Raw genomic sequence first — 23477 nt, 5'->3', positions numbered from 1 at the left:
AAAAAGAAAACGTTTTGTGTCTGAGAGACCGAGTGCTGTTACCAGGGTTTGAGAATAGCAAAGACAGACCCGTCACCAATGGACATGAGGCATCCTGACTTGTCACGTATCGCATCATCGTCCTCATGAGGTTGTGTCATCAAAATCTCGTGTGCCCTTTTTCGTCCCTCGTCAATTTCGCGTTGCTGTAAGACAACGGACAACATGCAAATATAGTCATGGGACCAGAGAAGCTCCGGCACCCCAGTGAGTCCAGCTCAGATGTGCATGCTCTTGGTCCGGGAGTGGACCCGTTTTCCCTCGGCCCGGCGGCGGAGCGTGTCTTCTCGCTTAAGGACGACCTCGCACCACTTGCCCTTGGCCTTGGAGGATCCGCCCGAGACGTCGTCGTCGTCGGGCCCGATGCTGTCGCGGCCGATGACCTCGGAGAGGACCCTCATCCAGCCTTCCTTGTCCTTGGTGCTGTCCGCGTAGAAGTCGATAACCTCGCCGTTGTTGAAACGGATGCGGAAGCCCTCCTCGACGAACATGTAGCCCTCTTCTTCCTCGGCGAAGGCTGACCGCCGGCGCTTTCCGCTCTTGCCCGTCGTCTCCTTCTCCGTGAGGGCCTGACGATCGTCAATCAATCTCTTGGCGTTGCCGAGATTGATGGTGGCGCGGGGTTGCCGGGTGGCCTCGTGGTAGGCCGTGAGCTTCGTGCCAATGAGCTTGAAGTAGCGACGGCGCCAGTACTATAGGTGACAGAGTTAGCATTCGCATTCCCATGGTAATTCTAGCTGTGGGGAGTAGGGCTTACGGGGCAGTCTCCTCCTTGTTGGCTTAGATGGCCCTCCCAATTTCTTGCGAGGCGCTCCTCAGCAGCCTTCATCTCTCTAATACACGAGTTCATGCTCTTGGGCATGTCATCATCAGTTGCACCCTTGGGCCGGGGCACGAAGAGCAGCTGAAGCTCCAGCTTGCCGATCTTGTACGGTGCTCGTCGAACGACGGCGGTACTACCGCGCTTGCTCATGATGCTCGACGCGAAACTGGCCTCCTCAGTGGCCCATTCGTTGAATGCAGCTACCTCGGCCAAGTATGGGCGGCCAAAGCATCGCGTCTCGTGCTCCTTTAGGCAGACGTAAGCCCGTGCAAAGCTACCATCTTCGGCTACCAGTGGAGAGAGCAGGTCCCATGCGGTAGGCTGGGCGTTCATCTGCCTAGCGTGCGCCTCGCGTTGCTGCTGGGCTAGGCGCTCTTCCTCCTCCCTCTGACGGAGGTCCATCTCCTTGCGTTTCCTAGGCGACGCGAACACCCGGCTAAAGGTCGAGACGCTCTTGGGTTTGCTGGCCTTGGTGGGAGACTGGAGCACCTTCTTCGGTGCCGGTTTCTCAAGCTTGACGTTGAGAGTCAACTGAAACTCGAGGTCGTTGGGCACGACGAGTTCGAACTCTTGCCCAACTGGGGCGTTCCTGGCAAGCTCCAGCCAAGCGGTGGTCACGCAGTGGACTCCATTGTCGAGGGTCAGGCTAAACCATGTCCGTTCATCTAGACTTGTTAGCGGCGGGGAGTGGCATTGGGGGAACAGTGACGGCGTCCACTTACTCTTAGGCATAGGCAAGTCGAGATCCTTCACCCCCATCACCTTGACGAACAACCTTCCCCTCTCCCCACTATCTTCGGTGGCAACCTCGGCGCCGGAAGCTTCTTCAGTCAGTGGGTTGAAAGGTGCAGCGTTACTCTCTTGTCCTGGAAGTGGAGGAACCGGGCCAGGCATGCCGGGCCTCTTTCTCAAGCTCTGCCTGACCTGGCCGTTCCAGGGCTCAACTGTCCACGACTGAGGGCGCGTCGCCTTGACAGGGGAGTTTCCGGCCGATCGGTAACCGCGGAAGTCGTCGCCGTCCTTGTCGCTGGCGGCCACAAGCTTGGTGTTCTGGCGCATAAGGTAACCGCGCTGTTTGCGTGATATCATGTCAGCATCAAGTGCCTCTGTGGCTGGAGTAGCCAATCCCTCCTGTCTAGACTCTTGCATAGTGGGGGATGGAAGCGTAACGTCTGTCTGGGGCTGAAGAGTAAGTCGTTGGAAACCAACCTTTTGTGCCTCAATAACCCTATCAAAGTCCCGATCAAGGCTGAGGCCGAGGTCAAGATCCAACGTGAGACTGCGCTTCTTGAAGCTAGGGTGACGCTCGAGGAAGTCATCACTAGTGGACAGCTCATCCAAGTCTCGGGACATCCTGTTGCGGTGGCGCTCAGGGATGGGAGGCACGTTGGGAACCTCACGGCTAACCTGACGGCGAGCCTCACGCATCGACATGATATCCGATGGGGTAGCGGATGGGCGAGTCTTGAGCTTAGAACCGGACGCAGACTTGATTGTGGCAACTCGCTCGGGGATGACCGGAGAGTCGCGTGCCTCCTCCTGCTCCTCCTCCTCCTCATAATCGTCCATCGGATGGTGGATAACCGAGTCGGGGGTCCCGGGCTCCTCTTGGTACTCATCCTCAGGCTCCCCCCAGCCAGAGCCGTCGTATTCCGGCTTGGATAGGGGAGTATAGGGCCGCTGGAGGTAAGCATGGGCTTCAGCCATCGTCCGGCCTTCCGGCTCCTTCGTAGCCTCCTGTTCCTTTGGCTTGGGAAGCATGTAAGACTCGAGGCTCGACGCAAATCCTGATTCGTCATTGCCGCTCGGGAGTTGGAGGGCGCCGCTGATGCCGGTTTCCTTGCTGCTGGATGCGGATGGTTCTTCTGCGACAGGGGTCGTTGCACGAGGAGTTGGGAGCGAGTCTTCTTCCACACTCTCGGCTCTGGGCTTGGGGAGGTCGTTGTCCGAGTAATGGCTTTCAGCATCATCTTCCACCTGGTTTACCTCGTCATTCTCGTTGTCGGAGAGCTGAGATTCAGAGCGTTGGTATAGATCCGGAATCGAATAAACGTCAACTTCTCTGTCATCGTCATCGTCGTCGTCGTCGTCCTGAGGCGTGACAATGACACTCCCATTATCTTCTTCATCTTCAAGCATAGAGTCCTCAGTGCTTGGGATGGGTACGTCGGGATCATAAGAGATGGGGCGCTCCGGAGACGAGCTAGGCGCAGGAGATGAGAAGTTGTAGTCTGATTCCCGCTCGAAGGCCTTGTTGCCATTGACTCGGCGGAGAATCGATTCGCGCGAGATGCGCGAAGGGAGTTGATAGTCCTCGAGCACGGAAAGATCGCCAATGGTATCGTCGCCCTCTTCTTCCTCTTCAGCGGTCTGACTCTGAACTTCGCGTTCCGGCGTCTGGCTGCCGACGCGCTCTCGGGTCCCGGCGCGTCTCATGCGCCGCTCGCGCTGCTGCTCCGCCGCGGTCTTGCCGTCGTCAGAGAGCATCATGAGCTTCAGCCTCTCTTCCAACGTCATCTTCCCATTGCCAATATTCTGGATCTCTGACTTGGTAGATGAGGCTGGCGGGGGAGAGGGCAAGGTCCGATGGGCTCCAAGCATGCGCTCTGCTGTTGCAGACAAGCCAGTCGAGGAAGTGGAATGGCTCCGCGTCAGTTGGCCAGCACCCGGCAACGGAGGCAGTGGGCGGTGGTCCCCGTTCGAATTTGTCGAGTCGGTGCGGTTATGCTGCGGCCGGTTGGGTGTCGGGGCTTCGTCAGGCATGGGACTGTGCTCGTACGGATCATCGTGGCTGCTCTGCCTCCAATCATCGGGGCCGACAACCGGAGTCTTATCCGTGTCCTCCAGCGACGCGTCGAAGCTGTCATCGTGACCAGTATGATCGTGAAGCTCGTAGTGGTCCTCATCCTCTTCATCCCCTTCCTCGGACTCATAGCTGCCTTCGCGAGAATTGGATCCTACCGAGGAAAGATCCGGAGTAGCCATTTCATACTCGTTCACCTGAGGAGGTGCAGCGTCGAAGGTGACACTCTTTGCGTGCCGATGCAGCGTCTTGCCGACTGGGAGCTCTCGCTCGTCGCACGATGTGTCGGCGGACCAGGCCCCCGTCTCGGGGTCAAAACTTGTCTTGAAACGCGCCGTCGAGAGAGAGGACTTGATGGGAGAGGCTTGGTCTTTGCTTGGAGTCCGAGGCGCGTTGGTGGAGCTAGTGTAATCTGGAATATTCATCTTGGTGGGACTGTAGAGAGGAATGTTGGTTTTGCTCTCGCTCCGTTGGTGGCCAACGCCCCGGCCTTCCGATCGTAGACCCTTGATTCCAGTTCCACCGAATGCATTGCCCTGAACCTTACTAAGGGGTCGTTCAATGTGCGGTAGCCTGGTGGGGTCGTACTCCTGCTTCTGCTCGAGAGCCAGGATGTTGCTATTCTTGACGCGGGACGCCCTCTGCAGGCGCTCAATGGAGGACCGTCGCGTGGGAGACGGGGACCCAGATCTTGCGCCGAAGGGGGTATTCTCGGAATTATTCATGCCTCGGTTCTGCCAGAAGAGACGGGGGGAAGTTGTGCCGTCCATTGGCGACGACTGGAATGGCGATGAATCGGTATTCAGATTCATTTTCTAACACGCTGGTAAGTGACCGACGTCAATCAGGGTGCCCTTGGAATGGCCATGTCTTACCTTGGTGGACTGGTTCCAGCTCGGCGAGTTTCGTCTCTTTTCAGTTGATGACAATTCCGACAACGGGCGCGGGATCGCATTCGACCCTTTGCTTGGTGAAGAGGTGAGAGTCTCTCTGGATAGGCGCAACGGGTGCACCTGCGGGAGAATGGGTCAGGACTGGGCAGTTCTTCGGTCTCTGGCGATGGGAGAAGGGACTCACCGGCTCCGTTGAAGCCATCTCCTCTGGGGAGTTGTTTGTAATTTATCGAGTTAAACTTCTAGAAGGGAATCATGCCCGCGCGAAATATGCACAAGAAGACGTGGGTTGCTCTGGACGGGCAAGTTTGGATGCCGTGTTTATGGGAATTGGAACTCGGCAGACCAAGAAGACTCGCAGAGACAAAGAAGGGCACAAGTATATCAGCGACAATATTGGCCGACGTTCCTCAGCTGGTGAGTTGTTGATCCAAAAAGGTGGGGATATGGTCCGCACGAAAGCCTGAGGTACTGTATAAGATATGGGCCGCCCGTTTGTCTACCAATGTGTCGGCTGATTTGATTGGACGGGTAAAGTAAACAGAGGGAGCATGCCTCCTTCCGCCGTTGCCATGTCAACGGCCGCTGGCAATCGCAACCGTCCCTCTGTGAAACCCCGCGCTAATGCATGACTGGGTTAGGGTGCTTTCATCTTCGCCTTCCCTAATGGATTGGACCATGCCAAGGACTGTCCAGTCACTTATTAATCTGCGGCATCACGAGACTCTTTCAGCTTCCTTTGCGAATCCTCCATCCTTTCTATCCGTCCCCTATCTATTTTTTTTTACTCCCCTTCTCAAGGGACTAACTGGGCCTACAGATTGGCCAGCTGCCGCTCTCGCACTACAGGCCACACCACGCAGCACAATAATATCAGTGCTCATTGGTGATGATGAAGTTGCTGTCACCATCCATGTCCCTTGCGAAGCATCTACATGCCAGGTATTACGTACTTTGTCGGTTTCCATCAATTGTGCGATTACACAGCGCAGTTGGGGATCTTTCAATCGATTCCTGGGCATCCCGGTCATCCCGGCGCATTTTCGTGTAGAATCGGGGCAACACGCCTACCAAGCTTGGCCGTTTGTCAGCCATCGGGAAGTTGACGCTGCTTTGACATCACCACAGCAAGGCTGTGTCTCCATCTTTAATCGGCCCTTGGCAAGATTCTAAAGCTATTATATGATGGAGTCCACCCGGCGTGGCGGAACCATTATGATGGACCGTAGGCATTCAAGATGACTTCAAATTCGGCATTGCGTCTATACTCTGGTTCATCGAGGTTACGTCTCAGAAAGCTTGCATCCATTAACAGTTTCCCCACTGTGTCGAGATGGTATAGTATCACATCCAAGCGGAAGAATGAAGGCAAGTTCATCTCCATGTAGGGCAATTGGCAGCAGCCCAGAAGCCGTCAATGGATACGCAAGCCATCCTAACCTACTCCCAGATCCGAAGAAGGAGCGGGTCGTAATCCTCGGCTCCGGCTGGGCGGGCTACGCCTTCGCGCGCAAGCTCGACCCGGCAAAGTACGAGCGCATCGTCATCTCGCCGCGCTCCTACTTCGTCTTCACCCCGCTGCTGGCCTCCACAGCGGTCGGCACGCTCGAGTTCCGAGCCGTGCTCGAGCCCGTACGCCGCGCCGGCGTTGCCTTCTACCAAGGCTGGGCCGACGATATTGACTTCTCACGGAAGACCATCCGCGTCGAGGCTAACGCCACGGATGACCTGTCCAACCGGCCCGTCCCGTTGGCAGATCCCCCGAAGCCCGAAGGAGGAGCCACAGCTGAGGGCATGCCCCGGCCTCACCCGCCCCGACCGCCGAAGGGCCAGGACCGGCAGCCCGAAGATACCGCCATGTTCGACGTCGCCTACGATAAGCTCGTCGTGGCTGTCGGCGCGTACAGCCAGACCTTCGGCATCGAAGGCGTGAGGCAGCACGCGCACTTCCTGCGTGACATCGGCGACGCGCGGCGCATCCGGCTGCGCGTGCTCTCGCTGTTCGAGCAGTGCTCGTACCCCACCGGCAGCGGCGGCGGGGGCACGCCGCTGACTCAGGAGGACAAGCGGTCGCTCCTACACTTCGCCATCGTGGGCGGCGGGCCGACGGGCATCGAGTTCGCGGCCGAGCTGCACGACCTGATCCACGAGGACCTCGCAACCATCTACCCCGAGCTGCTGCCGCTCGTGTCCATCAGCGTGTACGACATCGCCCCCAAGGTACTGCCCATGTTTGACCAGGCCCTCGCCCGCTACGCCATGGACATCTTTGCCCGCCAGGGCATCGCCGTCAAGACGGAGCATCACCTGCAGCGCGTGCGGCTCGCTGACGGCCACCTCGGGGATGAGCACGGGATGCTGCGGGTCAGGATCAAGGAGTACGGCGACGAGGAGGTCGGCGCCGGCCTGGTGGTCTGGAGCACGGGCCTGATGCAGAACCCGCTGGTGGAGAAGTTAGTCTCCAAGTCCTTCGCGGCCGGCAAGGGGCAGGGGGAGAGAGAGGAGGAGTCGCACCTGCTCAAGGATCCCAAGACGGGCGGCATAGTGACGGACCCGTACCTCCGGGCGCGCACGACCACGGCGGCGGGGCGAACGGCCGACTCGCCAGCCACCGGCGTCCTGGACGACGTGTTCGTAATCGGCGATTGCGCCGTCATCGAGAGCCTGGGCGAGGGCGAGGCCGGGGGCCCACCCACGGTGGCGCTCCCCAAGACGGCGCAGGTGGCGTCGCAGCAGGCGCGGCACCTAGCCGTGCAGCTCAACGCGGGCGACGCGGCGCGCAGGGCGTTCCGGTACCGCGACTGGGGCACGCTGACGTACCTGGGCGGCCGCAAGGCCATCCACCAGAGCAGCGCCGACGAGCTGCGCGGCTGGGTCGCCTGGATCGTCTGGCGCGGCGCGTACCTGACCGCCAGCATGAGCGTGAGGAACAAGATCATGGTGCCCGTGTACTGGGCCATATCGTGGATGTTTGGGCGGGACATATCGCGGTTTTGAGGAGGGGAGGGATGGGCAGGGGATGGGCTAAATTGGTGCATTGCATTCCTCGCGGTGTTCTAGGGGGGTGATGGCGTCGGAAATGTAAAAAAAGCAGGTGTTTGTCAGATATTCTACCCATCTACATAATTGTAACATAGAAACCCTACTCATAGAAGATGCATACTAGACGCAAGCTACGGCGTGGTGATTTATCTCAATCCGCCCTCCATTACGATCAGTTGCCTGTTCTACATGCTAGTAGAGGTGCTATTAACATAAGATACAACGAGGAGAAGTGCCTTCCGGTGGCCATGGAGGCGGCCAGCAAACATGCTGATGGCAACTGGTATGGGGCGTCTCAACCCAACCTCGAGTCGGCCAAGAGGCGGCAGGCTGGGATAATAAAAAGAATAAACCCTAGTCCTGCAGCATCAGCAAGCCTGGCACGGCGGCATCCTCGGAACATCGGAACAAAGCATCGACGGCGGCACACCCAATACTACTCAGCCGGGAGCGGGATCCGAGACACCATGCCCACACGCGCTGCGGCATTCAGGTCGACGGCCGCCAAGTCCCACCGACGACACGCACAATAGCCGGACGGGGAGTTCCGGGGGCGGGGGAGAGGCCGGTGCGACGCACTTCGCCAACCGAAGCGGTCGGCGTGGCACTGCCATCGCGTACTGCTCCCTCGCCATCGACGCGAGGGGACCGAGTCGGAGTCCTGGAAGCCCGAGGGTCGGCGGACAACTCGTCTGGGCAGAGGAGCGGCCAGAGGGGAGGAGAGGGGGCGGAGGAGATCGGCATGAGAGCCCTGGCCTGGCACTCGAGTTCATCGATGTCCATATCCATTAGGGTCAGGCCAGTGACTGATGGTTTGACGGTCGGCTTGGAAGGAGGAGCCTCGTTGCGCGGTTGGCCACTGAGGTTGGTCAGTGGGGACAAGACGGCCTGGTGGCCGAGATGATGGGGAAGGGGCTCGCGCTGTGCGTTCGGATCCTGGTAGTTCCAGACCACGGGGCCTATATGGTCGACTGTGGCCTGAACGGTGGCAAAACTGGCCCTGGTCGTCGGGGGAGTGGGTGCGTGGGCTGCGTGCATGGCGTTGCCAGCCATGTGCACACCCTGCTGGGTCGTGCTGACAGGGGCTTCACACCGGTTGCTGGACAGGGTGGGCTGGCCATATACTTCCGTATCCTGGACCATGACCAGTTGTCCAGAGGTGGTACCCATGCGGTTCTTGCTGTCCGGATAGGGAAAGACCTGGAATCCAGGAATGGCAGTAAACGTCTGGGACGATACAAAAGTCGGGTTTGGGAGCGGATTGGTGCTCTGGGCCCTTGGGACTGGTTGGTCGATGAGGCTATCATAGTCCTGGTAATAGTACACGCGGCCACGCCCAGTTTGAGTATTCTGGTGAGCGATGTCGTCACTGGTATCGTTGTCCACGAAAGAAGCAGGAGTACTGACGGAGCCGCTTCCATGTCCATGATTATCGCCTATTCAGAGTCAGGAGTTGGCTTCGAGAGTCTCAAGCAAACGGCGTGGAGGTGGAGGGAAGAATGAGAGAGCAGTAGGCAAAAAGAGACGCAGGAAACGAAAAATAGACACGTACCTATGACCGAGGTGGATTGCGAGGCACTGCTATTTGTGGCAGCGCGGGAGACCCTCTGGCCTCGGCCACGGCGAGCCCTGGACTGGGTACCACGAGCGGCATGCTGTCCTCCACGAGCCGTGGGCTGGGTACCGCGAGCGGCAGGCTGACCACCACGAATCCTGGTCTGCTCACCACGAGCCGTAACCTGACCACCACGAGCCGTGGCCTGACCGCCACGAGCCGTGGTCTGGCCGCCACGGGCTCTGGGCTGGCGACCGCGACCAGCGGCAGGGCCTTCGCTGCGGAATGTCCCGCTGGCTTGAAACTCATCCCGTAGCTCACGGGCCAGGCAAATCTGCTCTTCGTTATCCATCGTGGCAGAGTGATGATACTTTTCAGCGGAATATCCGCGTTGGCGAGGAGGCTGGATACGTGATAAGATGGCGAGATGATGGGGTGGTATTTTTGGGGATCTTCGGAGTGGTACAAATTCTGAGGTGGAAAGAAAGATGGTAAACAATGGAAGAGAAAAGGACTGGAGAAAACCCGAAAGGGTAGGCTGGAAGGTACAAGGCAAGTTGCCAGGGCGATCTGTTTGAAGCCTTCGGAAACATCGCGGGCCCATGCATGGTTCATGACGATGGGATCTAAGAATGGCACAGTCGGACAGGACTCCAATCGATGGGGGTGGATCTGGGCTAGACTTACACGGATTCGGCTCCCACAACAGGAAGATCAAGTCACCCGAATCACAATATCGGACTTCATCTGTCCATTCCCTCTGGGATCCTCTGAAGAGGATAAGTCAAGAGATATATGGGCTTGAGAACCTTTGTAGGACATATTATACTGCATGACCTTTTGGGCTGCTACCATGGCCGCCAACTTGCAAAGCGGTAAGTACATATACAGTGAAGGAGACAAAGCAAGCTGGACTTGGTTGGGCAGCCCCGTAAAGGACAGCCATTCTGTTTGTCTCGGATAAGAGCGTGGCCTTTCTGTTCTGGCAGTTTGAGGATGGCAATTCAACCAGCAGGGAGAACAATGCTTGGACTACTACAGCACCTCGGCGGCTGCTGAATCAGCGGTTTCAAAAAGCAGCGAAGAATAAGCTTGGATTCATGACGTTTTCGGCCGCTTCACCCCGACCGTTGTCTCGCAGGCGTTGATCTTGGGCTTGAGAAATTGGCCGTCTCGCGCCTCTCGAAGCCACGGAACATCGACAGGCGGAACATGGTCTCTCACGAATTCGATTATTCCCTTGGCCAGCTGCGAGCCCTCACGCAGACCAATGCATGAGACGCGAGGAATGCCGAGACAGGAACTCAACCGGTCTTCGCAAGCCCTTGAGAAGCCAACAAGCCTGATAGACTGGCCTTCTGGCAGGCAACTGGATGCCGTTGCAACCATCTGCGGAAAATGGGAGTGAAACGCCGAAGACTGTCCCGAGCGGGCAACGAACACGACCGCATACGGACCAGGGCCAGGACTAGCTGACGTCTTTTTGTCTTCTTGGTCCTCACCTCCTGTGGAATGAGATGGGGTCGCCCTGCTTGACAGCTTCTCCAAGGACCTGGAGATCTTTGCCAGCCCTACATCCAGAGACGTAGCCAACTCAGGGGTTGGAGGGACAGCTGGAGGGACGGCGGGATGCGAGACGGAATCATCTCGACTCTTACGCTTCCGAGATTTGTCCCTCTTCCCCTTCGAGGGAGTAATGAAGGACTTGCGATACTGGCCAAGTGGGGAAAGAAGACTAGACGAGGGATGGGTCAACGACTTGATGGCAGAATCCACAGTGGACCATCAAGAGACAAAAAACGTACTTGCAGAGGAGCTCAAGAATTGCCGCTTGGTCTTCCTGGTTTATTTGAGGCCTGTTTTTTTGGGATATTAATATTCGAACCCGAAGTCAAAATTCCAGATCAAGGGGCATGGTGCTGACCAATGGGCCGTTGAAAACGGCGTGTCCAGCTGATGGATGATCTTGGTTCGTTCCATGCCTGCAGTCCCAAGCTTGTTTCCCGCTCCAAGTCGCAGTCCCTGGAAGGTGGAATGGAGTTTTGTCTTCTGTTTGTCCTTGGTAGATAGAAGGGCAGAAGTATTAGATGCAATCAACGGTTGGGTATTTAGTTTCCTAAGCGCATATCTGAGCAAGTAATGAAGTATTCTCCAAACCAGAATAAAATTTGGGGTTAGGTAAAAAGTCTTGGCACGGAATGCTCGCCTGGAGTGAGGGACCTACCCGGCTAGCTCTCTTCGTCAACGTTAGCTCTTGGCAGCCCTATCACCGCTGACTTATGACGTTTGCTCATGGCGCTCCTATACTCCCGTCTGCCCACACCGAGCAGCTCACGCTTAGCACGCCGTTAGTTATTGCCTTTTCTGCAAATTTCGGGAATCGAAAGGTGAACTCAACCAGAAATTCCCCTGCATCCCTGTCTCTGTTGTCTTGGGACCCCTGCTTTAGCTCTCTGGATGACAAAAGATGGACATGGCAGAGTTATATCTTCTGTCTTACAAGTAATCGTTACTATATTCACGCTCGGGGGTATTTATTTAGTAGTTTAGAGCTCCCTTACCTAGATACACTGATGATAGACCCTTCACCGCGATCTCCAGACCACAGACAAACGTAGAGCTACCGCAGGCTAGCACGTACTATACGTTTTTATACGGATTGCCAACCACGTCGAAAGGCTTGCAGATGAAGGTTCCTGGAGAAGCGGCGATGAAGCTGTAGTGGGCCAGGAGGATTACGAACGTACAGGAACTAGAGCGAAGTTTAAACCAAAAACTCACTCAGCACAGACGCAATTCCACGATTCAAGCTATAAAATCGCGGTCAGATGGAGCTCGTACGACTTTCTGGAAGACCCCTCCCTTTCAGAGATACCTACCTACCTGGCAGCCTGGGTACTGAAGATGCCATCCTTGGAAAGCGTCCCTGGTCAAACCACGGTAAAGCTTGCCTGCTCACTCACCTGCACGAACGCATTGGAGGTGTTTCTCTCAGCCATATATGAACCTGTCACGGATTCTGACATGTGTCTGATTTGACCTCACTTGCATATTTATATATACATACCTATATATATATATTCCAGAATCTTGAATACCGACACTGACAGCAGCTCGGATTCGCTGCAACCACCCCTTCCAAACCCCTGCTGATTTCACCCCTCGGTATCCACATATCTCATGCCCCGTCCCTACGGATTGGACGTACATAGGTACCTAGGTCCCTCCCACCAAAAAAAGTGCAGCGCCTGCCCATTTACTGTGCACGTACCTACTGTACATGGACAAAGCTTCCAGCGAACGAATTCAGTGAGCAAGCACTTTTTCTTTGATGCAGCACCTTAGTGACAGAGGCAGCCTGTCACCCATCTGCATTTCCCTCGGGAAGATCCCATTTGTCATTGCAAAGACATCGGCCTCGTCCTTTCTCGCAGCCTCGCACTTCGGTAAGGAGCAATAACCTACTTTGTAGGTACCTAGCTACCTAGGTAGGTATCTTGCAGTTCTTTCATCTAAAAGCCCCAGTTACATCAATACCTTCGCCCTTCCCGTCCTCCCCCACCTTGGTCGACTACCTACACGCAAGCCACGCGTGAGGACCTTCCTTTGCCTTCAACCTGTGTGCCTTCCCTGCCCCAGGTTCATTCCCACCAACGTCAAAAGCTTCCCCATTTTCCCCATTTTAAACAGGCCTTGGGGTTCGATCTCTTGGACTCATTTTCGAGTACTGCCCCTCACCTTTCCGCGTATCCGCTTCTTCTCGAACTCTCTCAGCTTGCCTCTTCCCCCAATCACTCCCCACTTTATCCTTCCACATACCTTATGCTAAGTCCTAGGGGATATAGAAGCTGCAGCGGAGCTTCCTCGAGCGAAAGCTGCCTCGTCTCCGGAGCTACAGCAGCCTTCCCGCTTTCTCGGTTTGCACCAGCCAGATGGACGAAGCTTCGAGCCCCGCCCAGTCGAGAGAACGCGCTGTCTCCTCTGAGCCTTGCTCAACCCGCCCTAATCCCTTCGACGACAGCGATATCTCCTCCAGAAAGCGGCGGCGCACCTCCCTTAGCGGCGCCTCCCGAAGCCGATCCGTCGATAGCATTACCTCTTCCCACGAAGGTGGCCGGACAAGAGCCGAGTCGGAAGGTGGTCAGGACGACGACCCCACCACCATGAAGGTTGATACAGACCCCACCACCCCCCAAACCCCCGAGCAGAAGCCTGCCGATTCGCAGCCTCCATCCGAAGCTCGATCTAGCAGAGTCACAATAAATGTGCGGACTCCATCTCGTCCTCTAGAGACCATTCCCTCCTCCCCACCGTCCGCAACAAATTCAGCCCTTCCTCTCGTGGTGTCGGTGTCCCCAGACGCCGACGACGCCGACGACGACGACGATGACCACGACGTGAAGATCAGCGTCGAGGAATCCGAAGTCGAGATGGCACATGCAGACGCGGCTGCCGACACGGCTGCTTCTAGTAGCTCGGGCGCCAGCAGCCCTCCCCTCGAGGTTATCTCCGTGGACCACGATGACGACACCGACCTCGACGGTCCTCACCCTCAGGTCACCCTGCTGCAAGACGACGAGGCTGCGGATATTCCCGACGATCCGACCGTCGAGCTCCCATTCCACGACGCCGCCGAGACTTACACAGAGACCATTACCAGATTGGCACCATACATGCCAACTCGTAAGTTGCCCCTGCCCTCTACCCCCTCCACCATGGCAGTTAGTTGTTCATTGTTTGCTGACACGGGCGTCCCTCCCAGACGACCTGGTCTCCAAGAATATGACAGATTGGATCCAGAAATACCTATATTATGCTAGAAAAGCCGGCCATCGCATGGCGTTGGAATCCTACTTCGCGCATCGGAGTCTTTGGCAGACCTTCCCTGATCTTGTTATCTTTATGATCAACCGGAGGTGAGTATCCTGGCTGCGGCAATGTTGGTTTGCACCGGATTTTCTAACCCCTGACAGGGCGCCATATCCACGGAACCCAGCATTACGCACTGACATCTTCACCTTCTATAAATGGTTCGCGAAACTGGCGGCATACTTCGTCGAGCTTGACGTGAAGTGGCTGCGTGCCTCGTCCACCGACCCGCCTCGCATTTCCGACCTCGCGTCTCCATATTATGCACACGCGTTGTCCCTACTGACTCGGAGAGAAGAGTCGAGCCTACATGCGAACCACCTGCACAATGGTGAATCAGACTGGAGTTATGCCGAAGAGGTGATGGAAATCCTCGCCGCCTTCCAGAATTACCACCCGACCCAGGGAGCATCCCTGGCAGTCTTGATGAAGCTGGCTCAGATGGAGGTCGAGCTCATTGCCCGCTACCCAAAGCTCACCGACAATCTGGGCTCCATATGCGGCCTGATCTGCAACATCATGAGGGAGAGCTTTCGAATATATCAAGACCCGGCTGATTTCTCGCCTCAGGACGTCGAGCGGGCAAGGAGTAATATCGCCAGAGGATACCAGTTCTTCAACCTCATGTCCGGCACCTTGTCGCACATCATCGAGAAGCATGTCAACCACCTCTCGAGCGACTCTGCTTTGAGCCAGCTTACGGCGCTGGCAGATATCTATCAAATGTGTCTGTCGACGGAGCGGGTCGTGCCACAGGTTATAATAGAAGAGCATCGGCAGGACCACCCGCCAATTGCGGACCACAGCGTGCCTGAAGCCATGGCCTACCATTGGCGCTTCACCGTGTTCAGTCGACTTATCATGTCGAGCCAGATGCAACTGCGAGTCATGGCAGCCAGCTCCATGTCGAACGAGCTTGTCGCCTACTGGAGGAAACTCAACGAACCCGCGGATGAGTCAAACGCCTCCCTCTTAAAATATGTAGCCGACTTCCTCCTCCGGACGGGACTGGTCGCTTATATTCTCGGCCCAACGTGCCACCCGGAGATCACAATGGACAGCAGCAACATCATCGGCTTTCTTCTGGTATCGAAAACCTACACAAGAGAGCACACGGACCTCCTGTGGCAGACCGTGACATCGAGCCAAGACCCGCGTGTGTCGGATGCCCTGATTCGCATGGCGACTCGCATCACAAACCTTTTCTCATACGAAGACCTGATATATCTCTGCGAGAAGCTCAACTCGGTTGCCGCGGAAGCCTTCGGCCCAACCTTGCGGGAATTCCTGGACCAGATATTGAGGTGCCTCCCGGGGAAGTTCCTTCCTGAGCAAACCATCCTGGATACTCCCCCGTATCTCTTGTGCGTTCGCTTGATCAGGCAGTCCTCCGTCTTCGGGCGCGAGTCGCCCGTGGCCCACCCAGACCTCCTGAGCTTTTCCACGCAGAAATTCAGGGACGTGCTGATCAACGGACCGGATTCAAACGGTCGCAGGGAGATCTACCTTGACTGCCTGCAGGACATCGCAGAGACATCGCCGACAACGCTGGGTAGTCTCTGCGTAATCTCCAATATGCTGCGGCCAACTGCTCCTCGGGAGCTTCAGATCCTCACTGCGGAACATGGTTTCACGAGGCTGTTGGTGGACGAGCTTGAAGCTGCGATCCCTGCAGCACGGGCGGCACGCTTCCCCGCGGTCATCAGCGGCGCTCACAACATCGCCCGGAAGGAGTTGATAATGGCTATTCTGGTGCATCAGCCGTCGACCGTCGCGAAGGACCTTGGCCCTAGGCTCTGGGATATGCTGGTCGGCAGTGGCGCTGCTTGCCGGGAGGACCGAGAAGCCGGGTGGCAAATCCTGAACCACTCCCTGAGGAGAAGCCCAATGGAGAACCCGTTCATATTGACATGCTTCGCCGAGTACCTGCCGAATCTTCCTCCCGAATGCTTCTGCCTCGGGACGCTCGAGTTTGTCCGGGAGTGTGTGCTGCCGTTGGTAAACGATGCCGGCAGCATCCTTCTCGATGATGACGACGACAGCAGTGGCCGAGGCGGCCTCGAGCAGCTGTGGCGCATGATCCTCACCGCCGCTCCGAATACCATCGAGCAGCAGGCAATCCATACCCTCGTCAACGATGTCTACATGGATAGCAGGTCTATCCTGTCCTTCCCCCATCACCGAGCGCGCAAGGTGCATCTGGCCATGGTGAATCGCTGCCTGAAGCAGCTCTCCGAGGCAGCTGTCAAGCTGAGAGCGTTCAGTGATGGCACTACGAGCGGCGGGGACGACGAGCCAATGGTCCTCGTCGCCTCTGAGCAACAGGTGCGCGAGCAAGAGCTCTTGTTTGTTCGCTCCCTCGCCGTCCTCAGGGAGTTCCACCGCCTTCATCAGGCCAAGGCGCAATTCTCCGCCCCCGATCTGAGATCGCTCATCCTGGACTCCCCAAGCAAGGATGTGCAAGGCGATTCGGCCGAACTAATGTACCAGTCCTTTGATGGCGACACTCAGACCGAGGTGAAGCCGTTGAACATTGGGAGGCGCAATACTGCCGCATCTCTGCTGGTCAGCTTGCAGAAGGCCACCGGGTTCAGCAACTATCGGATCTACTATCGAGGGAGGCCATTTGTGCCGCAGGAGAGCGAGATATGCAAATCCCTGGAGGACTTACAAATCCATAACGGCATCATACTGGTGAAGCGCGAATCCGACGTGGCCTCGACACCGGCCCGCGTCCGGCCCGGGGCTTCAGCTGTTGAGATCGAGATCCTCGGGCACTTTGATGAGCTATGGGGTTATTTGAGCATGGAGGAGAACCTGGCCCAGGAGATCTACAGCTTCTTGATCAAGCTACCGCCGGACGACAACATCCTCGAGTCTATCGGGTCTCCCGGCGCATCTCACACGGAAATATTCCCGCTGGGTCAGCCCCTCAAGTCACTGTATGCCGTGCACGTACTTGGGGAGCACTTGGCCTCCCAGCGAAAGGCCCTCACTGCGCAGCCAGATGACGGCCATACAGCCGGAGGCGAGGCACCGTTCTCTAGGTTCCTGACCGGAGCTATGTCTCTGGTTGTCGCGGCCATCTCTGACCCAGAAGTGGTTGGGCGGTGTCCGACCCCGGAACTGCAGATCGACCTCAGTTCGGCCCTGGTAGACTCGTTTGTGCGTATTCTACAAGACCCGCTTCTCCCTGCGTCTGTGTCCAGATTCCTCGACGGATCGTTGTTGAGGCGCCTCGTTCAGATCCTGTCGTCGACCATGACTGCCGACGCTCCGGAGAGCGCCACAAAGCACGCCTGCCTCTGCCTGCTAGGCATCTTCGAATGCTGCTCAAGGAGCCCCGAGTTCTGGAAGGAATTCCGCGAACACGACCAAGTCCCCGAGCTAGTCGCCGATTTGCTCCTCAATAATTCGCGGCCGGCAGTCAGGCAACATACAGCAGAGCTGATCGGGAAGAAAATCATAGAATCTCCGGAGCTGCATGCCGCTGCCGGCGAGTTTCGGGAGTTCTTCTGGCCACTCGTGTCGAGACTCGTGGGACCAGCCATGCGCCAGCCACACAATTCGGGCGAGCTTCTCAGCCTTGCGTTGTCGATATTGAAGTTGCTGCGGGGCTCGGGATCCCCAATCTTCGACGTCCAGCAGCTGCTGGCTGACTGGGGCGACTTGCTACTGTCGTATACTACATACGAGGTGAGCATGACTCTTCTCTAGGCGAACCACCCCTTGAGGCTGACGCGCATATAGGATGTAACCCAGCCCGACATGATAGATGTCGTTGCCAACGGCTTGATCCGCCTTCTACACTGCATCCTCTCCTGGGAAGAGTATCCAGTGGAGCGACACCTATTGCCGCCAGCGTGAGTCCCGCTCCCACCCCAATTTCCCCACTCAAGAAAATGTCTAACCCTTCTCAGTGGATTCGCGAGAAAGCTGTTCTGGAAGCATCTATTCCCCCCTTTCGAGATGGATGGCCGCCCTGATCCCGTCAAGCCGGTTTTGTGTCACCAGAGCCGAGGAATGCTGATGGACATGATCTTCTTCTTGATCAGGGACGACCCAGTTCAGCTACGGTGTCTTCTTGACGATCTTGATCAACTGGTTCCTATCTTTGACGATGAAAGTGGTGAGTCTCGCAAAATCAAGCCCCTCTCTCCCCTTTAAAGCGTGCGCAAGGTGTACTCACAGGCGTCCGTCCATCCGCAGGAGATATTTATGCATATGAGCTCCTTCAGCAGTTCGAGAGACCCAAGGCGATCCGAGCCCCTTGCGGGTATGTTGGGCTAAAGAACCTCTCCAACACCTGCTACCTAAACTCTCTCTTCACCCAGCTCTTCATGAATACGGGCTTCCGTCGATTCATGCTCGACACCGTCGTCCAGGACCCCGAGTTTTCGCAGAGCCTGCTCTTCCAGACGCAGAAGATATTCGGTTTCATGCAGGAAAGCATTCGGCGCTCCCTGAATCCCGACGAGCTGGTCGCCACCATCAAGACATACGAGGATACCCAGATCGACATCCACAACCAGATGGATGTGGACGAGTTCTACAACCTCCTCTTCGACCGGTGGGAAGGTCAACTTTCATCCGCCGAGGCAAAGAGGCGATTTCGATCCTTTTATGGTGGCCATCTGGTCCAGCAGGTCGCGTCAAAGGAGTGCGACCACATTTCGGAACGGCTGGAGCCCTTCTCGGCGATCCAGTGCGATATTAAGGGCAAGAGCAGCCTCCAGGACAGCTTGCAGGCGTATGTGGATGGCGAAATCATGGAGGGTGGTAAGCATTGAAGAGAAGAAACCCCTGCCCTTCCCAGCCTTCCTCTCGCTCTCCCTGTCTCTGCCCGTACTTATTTATATTCCTTTGTACAGACAACAAGTATAAATGCTCCACCTGCGACCGCCATGTGGATGCTGTCAAGAGGTTCGTTCGTCCGCACCCTGGAGTTCTTCCATGCTTGATATGTTTTGACTCACAAAAATCGTATAGGGCGTGTCTCAAGGACATACCGGATAACCTCATCTTCCATCTCAAGCGGTTCGATTTCAATCTCAGGACGCTCCAGCGTAGCAAGATCAACGACTACTTCTCATTTCCCAGCAAGTTCGATATGCGGCCGTACACGGTTGAGCATCTAAATAACGCGTCCGAGGATAGACCGGCGGACATCTTCGAGCTGGTCGGAGTCCTGGTTCATTCCGGAACTGCCGAGTCTGGCCACTACTACTCGTACATTCGGGAGCGGCCAACAAGCAGCGACTCGGAGGCTTGGTTCGAGTTCAATGACGATACCGTGAGCCCCTGGGACTTTGGGCAAATGGAAAACGCATGTTTCGGCGGCTCCGACTTCCGGCCACCATTCGAGGGCAACGGTGTTGTTTACGACAAGACTTACAGTGCCTACATGCTCTTCTACCAGAGGTCTTCTGCACTCAGGAGGGAGCAGGGGCTCTTGCGGGAGTCGGGCATCTCGAGCCCACTGCGAGTCTCGCTTCACCAGAATCTGGGGCAGCTCATCCAGCGAGAGAACACCGCGTTGCTCCGGAGACATTGTCTTTACGACCCCGCCCAGATCCGCTTCGTCCAGATGGCCCTCCATCACATGAAGACCATCGCTGGCGAACAATGTTCCGAGTCGCACAAGATGGAGGACAAGGCGATCTACATGGCGCTCAGCCACCTTGACCAGGTTGCGTCGCGGACGAAGGAGGTTCCCGAGTTCGAAGTCCTGCTCAAACGTCTGGGGCTGTATGCCCAAGCATGTTCCCGATGCAGTTTCGCCATCTACGGCTACTTTCACGCCCACAACGAGGTGTTGCGCCTGATGGTCCAGAAGAACGCCGAGCAATTGGTCCGAAAAGGAACGTCTGATCTGCTGATACAGGCGCTGCGGGTCATCAAAACCCGCCTTCCTCGGCACTATGGGATGCCCGAGGACGACGAAGACGAACTCGACGGTGGCGCGCTAGTCCTCAACGGCGTCATTCGCATGTTCAGCCTCTTGTTTGAGTTCTTCCACTTGAGCATTCGGTCTTGGCAGGAAGTGTTCGGCTTGATGCTCTCCTTCGTCCGGTTGGGGCCGCACGAAAGGGCCCTCTTCCTCGAGCAGCCTTTCTTCCGATCTCTCATATTCATCCTATCGGCCGATCCCAATTTGGAGCTGCCGCAGCAATTCGCGAGAATGATAGCCACGGTGTCCCGTAGGTTGGCCACCCGGCCTCCCTCTTACGAAAGCATCATTGGGCTCTTCGACGTGCTCATCTCCGCCCTGCATATGCCGTTCAATGAACGGGGGGAGCCCATCCTACTGGACTGTCTCGAGCACCGCCTCGCGACGGCAGAAAATATCGAGGGCCCATTTCTCTTCACGAGGTCCGAGAGCAAGCTCCTCCACCAAGACTGGGCCAGAGAGATGGCAAATATCTTTGTGGACAAACTGATCGCCATCAACCAGAACCAGGCTGCGACGCACTCGATCATTGCGAGCCTCATGCGCTGCGGCCGCATGATGGAGGGCAAGATATTACGCACCCTGAAACTCGCCATCGGCGGCCAGGTCGCGCCGGGCCATCAGAATGCACCCTATCTCCAGGTTGCATCACGAGTCTTCTGCCGTATGGGGACTCATGCCGACTTGGTCAATGCTCTGATCGCGCACGTGAGCCAACAATGCATGTGCTTGCAGAACAACGAGGGGAAGGCGTTCTTTGAGTTCCAACGAGATGTTTTCGACGGTCCACGCGAGAACTCAGGCGAGACTCCGGACGAGGTCCTCATCATCGGTCTGGAGAATCTGTCCGATTGGGTGCCAGGTCTTCTTGGATACTTTGATTCCACCGTCGTCAGCGACGTCGAATTCTTCCTCCAGGAGAGGGTCTTCAGGTTTGGCCCGTCGCCCGACTTCGGGGACAGCCTCGAGGACAGTAGAAGGGCCGAGGTTCTGGTCAGATCTGCGCGGTCGCTGGGCATCCAATGCCTTGCCTTCCTACGAGATAATTATGTCAGCCGACGAGTCAACGTGGGCGTGCAACTGGTGGCGGCCTTTGAGCGAGTCATTAGGGAGTGCAACAAGTACTACGATATCGGCGGTGCAAATGAGGATGACATGACGATCGAGTTTATCAAGCTTGGCCAAAGTAGGTGGCCACTTCTCCTCCTAAACACAGGATGCTCTCTGTCCTAGAAATCTCGGGAAAGCTAACCATGCAACCAATCAATAGGCGTTCTCGAACCCTTACGCAGGCTCACAGTCGAAGATCCGGAAGAAGACGGGTCTGGTATGTTCTATAGCGACTCATCCAGTATCACGTCAAGCGTTACGGCCGACTGATTGCGAAGGCTCCACAGATTGGGAGAACTCGTCGGTGTGCTCGGAGCAGATGGACAGTCTGGGCGACGTCGTTATGCCCGGTGTGGGTGTTCTTAACGACCCAGACTTTCAGTGAAAAGGGTCCGTTCCGATGAGATAATTGGGGACCAAATAGGAGCACACTCAGCGAGCGGCAGAGGGGTTGGGGGGTTGTCCCCCCCCCTTTCGCCTTGCCCCCTCCTGGGGCCCTACCCTTTTATTCTTTCCTACCCCGTTCTTGCTTTTTCAATGTTTTTGTTTCTTTTTCATGTGGACGAGCGATGAAGGACGAAATGGTCAGAGGAAAGTGGTGGGTCAACAAGATGTCGGAAGATAGAACCGAAGATGCTGCCTACATTGACTGGGGAGCTTTGGCGTCAAGGCTCGGAAAGGTGGAGTTTTCTCTGCGTTGTCTCATTGCGGTCGTCGGGCGCTGGATTATCATCCGCGCGGCCATGGTATGGCCCTGGTTGCGGTCATGGATACGGAAAATCCGGAAATGCATAGGGAAAGGGATGCCGGATTTGCTAGGTTTCCTGCTGGGTGTGCTTCGTGGCCCCTTACTACTACCTGCTGCTTGCTTCTAGATTGCATAATGAGGGTTTTCTATGCGGTAGACAGACAGGCAGCACCTGGAGTATTCGACAGGTGGAATCAAATCACCAATGACTACTTATGAATGACCTGAGAGCCTCGATTGCTTTATCCGGAACACATACATCGGTCACTTTGGACTGCTTGTCAGTGTACTACACTACATGTACATGTACATACATGGATGAAATTTGTCGTTTTCTGCCTCGACGAGGCAGACGAGAGTCCCTATCCAAAGTTGCAAGCCTATCGACCACGAGGGAAGGGTAATTCATGCGACACAGGGCTGGGGAGGTTTCGGAAACTAGAAGCACGATGGTTATGACAGCAGATACCAAGCCCCTCGACATAATTTACAACGAGTGGATTTCGCAGCCCCTTCCTTAAACTACTGGGTATTGGTTGGGTGATGGGCATCCATCCAGACCTTTTACATGTGGATATTAGGGCCCAACAGCAGGCCGCAGGAACAGCAGCATTGTAGACAGGCGAGCTGGTTTTGCGTGGTTCCTCGGCGTGCTTGCTCTCCGCCCCTTGTCCACCATGCAGAATGGGGAGTGTTGTGGGCATGGGGGAACCCCTCGATGCGGCCGACCACATGGGCCCGGCCCAAAAACAGTACCCACTGTGGAACTGAAACGCCTCTCCTCGTTCATGCCCACTTCTGGGCTGTGGTCTCTTGAATGGTGTTGTGTGTAATGTATTATGTGCTCTGGTGCACAAGTCAGGGAAACGAGTCGCGCGAAGGTTGCCACGGTCGATTTGTGTGTCAGGGGTTGTGCTTCCCCAGGTAATCAATCGCCTCGTCTCACATCTATTATTGATCTTGGGATCTTGGGATCTTGGGAACATACATGTCTTTACTTCTTGCGCTGCCAGAGATCCATTCTTTTTTCTTCTTCCTCCTCTTCTCCCTCTCGCGCCGCGAACCATCGAAACATGTCCAGTTGTGAGCATTGATTGGCTCGAAGCGGAGCTATTTTGAGTTGCTGCAAGATTTTATGCACCTCGTCACGCCGCTACCCCTGGTCAGCAAACCCCTGTCTCCCCACCCAACACCACCACGACGATCAACCCCGCGTTGATGGGCGCTGAAAATAGCACCCATTAGCCGCCGACTACAGGGCCGGCCAATGAGATGAGCCCTTGGGGCCTAGCTCCCGTTAGCTCGGCTGTGACGTCTTAAAAGAACAGAGCGCCCTTGAACCAGTACCCGAGCTTGAGCTTGGCTTGGTGTTAGTCTTGAGCTGCCCCACCATTGCCGCGATGTGTAGATCGGCGTGGTGTTCTGCACCAGGCTGTCTCGATGGCGGTTATCTGGCCGCCCGGTCTTCTGCTAACGGGCCAGGTTGACTCGTGGTTCCATCAGGCTTCACCCAGCCTGCAGTAGCTCTCGCCGGCGTCTGCACGGTCCACCGCCTAGGTATTCCATTCCCAGGTCAGGGAACCATGCATGCAGCTTGGGCAAGCCATCCCGCCTCTCGTGTATTCGGGCTGCTTGTTTCATCCTT

The 23477-nt window shown here is 56.4% G+C and overlaps 5 protein-coding genes across 5 annotated transcripts; 2 read left to right on the top strand and 3 right to left on the bottom strand.

Moving 5' to 3' along the window:
• Positions 1-257: 257 nt before the first annotated feature.
• Positions 258-4760, bottom strand: QBC33DRAFT_579505 (cell division protein anillin-domain-containing protein; the record flags this gene model as incomplete). Its single annotated transcript, XM_060431144.1, has 5 exons — positions 258-731; positions 797-1527; positions 1585-4480; positions 4541-4678; positions 4743-4760. The coding sequence occupies 5 exons, from the start codon at positions 4758-4760 to the stop codon at positions 258-260; spliced, it is 4257 nt and encodes a 1418-aa protein (XP_060282023.1).
• A 1065-nt stretch (positions 4761-5825) lies between these two features.
• QBC33DRAFT_138173 (pyridine nucleotide-disulfide oxidoreductase-domain-containing protein) lies at positions 5826-7822 on the top strand. Its single transcript, XM_060422092.1, has one exon. It carries the CDS (start codon positions 5921-5923, stop codon positions 7553-7555), a length of 1635 nt encoding a protein of 544 aa, XP_060282022.1. The 5' UTR covers positions 5826-5920; the 3' UTR covers positions 7556-7822.
• A 1081-nt stretch (positions 7823-8903) lies between these two features.
• On the bottom strand, positions 8904-10006 carry QBC33DRAFT_138184 (uncharacterized protein). The gene has a single exon (XM_060422093.1). It carries the CDS (start codon positions 9757-9759, stop codon positions 9037-9039), a length of 723 nt encoding a protein of 240 aa, XP_060282021.1. The 5' UTR covers positions 9760-10006; the 3' UTR covers positions 8904-9036.
• Positions 10007-11450, bottom strand: QBC33DRAFT_138265 (uncharacterized protein). Its single transcript, XM_060422094.1, has 3 exons — positions 11080-11450; positions 10961-11011; positions 10007-10890 (listed from the first exon to the last, which is right to left on the bottom strand). The coding sequence occupies exons 1-3, from the start codon at positions 11133-11135 to the stop codon at positions 10254-10256; spliced, it is 744 nt and encodes a 247-aa protein (XP_060282020.1). The 5' UTR covers positions 11136-11450; the 3' UTR covers positions 10007-10253.
• Positions 11451-13087: 1637 nt separating this feature from the next.
• Positions 13088-21435, top strand: QBC33DRAFT_590677 (uncharacterized protein; the record flags this gene model as incomplete). The annotated part of the gene is made up of 9 exons (XM_060431621.1): positions 13088-13838; positions 13918-14071; positions 14129-17720; positions 17775-17887; positions 17945-18153; positions 18234-18803; positions 18896-18947; positions 19014-21160; positions 21245-21435. The coding sequence occupies 9 exons, from the start codon at positions 13088-13090 to the stop codon at positions 21352-21354; spliced, it is 7698 nt and encodes a 2565-aa protein (XP_060282019.1). The 3' UTR covers positions 21355-21435.
• Between the last annotated feature and the right edge of the window lie 2042 nt (positions 21436-23477).

Source organism: Phialemonium atrogriseum (genome assembly GCF_030411735.1).
Source record: "Phialemonium atrogriseum strain 8032-3 unplaced genomic scaffold QBC33scaffold_18, whole genome shotgun sequence".
Lineage (NCBI taxonomy): Eukaryota > Fungi > Ascomycota > Sordariomycetes > Cephalothecales > Cephalothecaceae > Phialemonium > Phialemonium atrogriseum.
This window is presented reverse-complemented; position numbering and strand designations above follow the sequence as displayed.

Coding starts and splice junctions, on each gene's coding strand:
- QBC33DRAFT_138265 (XM_060422094.1), bottom strand. CDS start 11,135: ATGGAACGAACCAAGATCATCCATCAGCTGGACACGCCGTTTTCAACG. Junction 11,012..11,079: donor CCGTTTTCAACGGCCCATTG/GTCAGCACCATG, acceptor CCAAAAAAACAG/GCCTCAAATAAACCAGGAAG. Junction 10,891..10,960: donor ATTCTTGAGCTCCTCTGCAA/GTACGTTTTTTG, acceptor TCCCTCGTCTAG/TCTTCTTTCCCCACTTGGCC.
- QBC33DRAFT_138184 (XM_060422093.1), bottom strand. CDS start 9,759: ATGGGCCCGCGATGTTTCCGAAGGCTTCAAACAGATCGCCCTGGCAAC.
- QBC33DRAFT_138173 (XM_060422092.1), top strand. CDS start 5,921: ATGAAGGCAAGTTCATCTCCATGTAGGGCAATTGGCAGCAGCCCAGAA.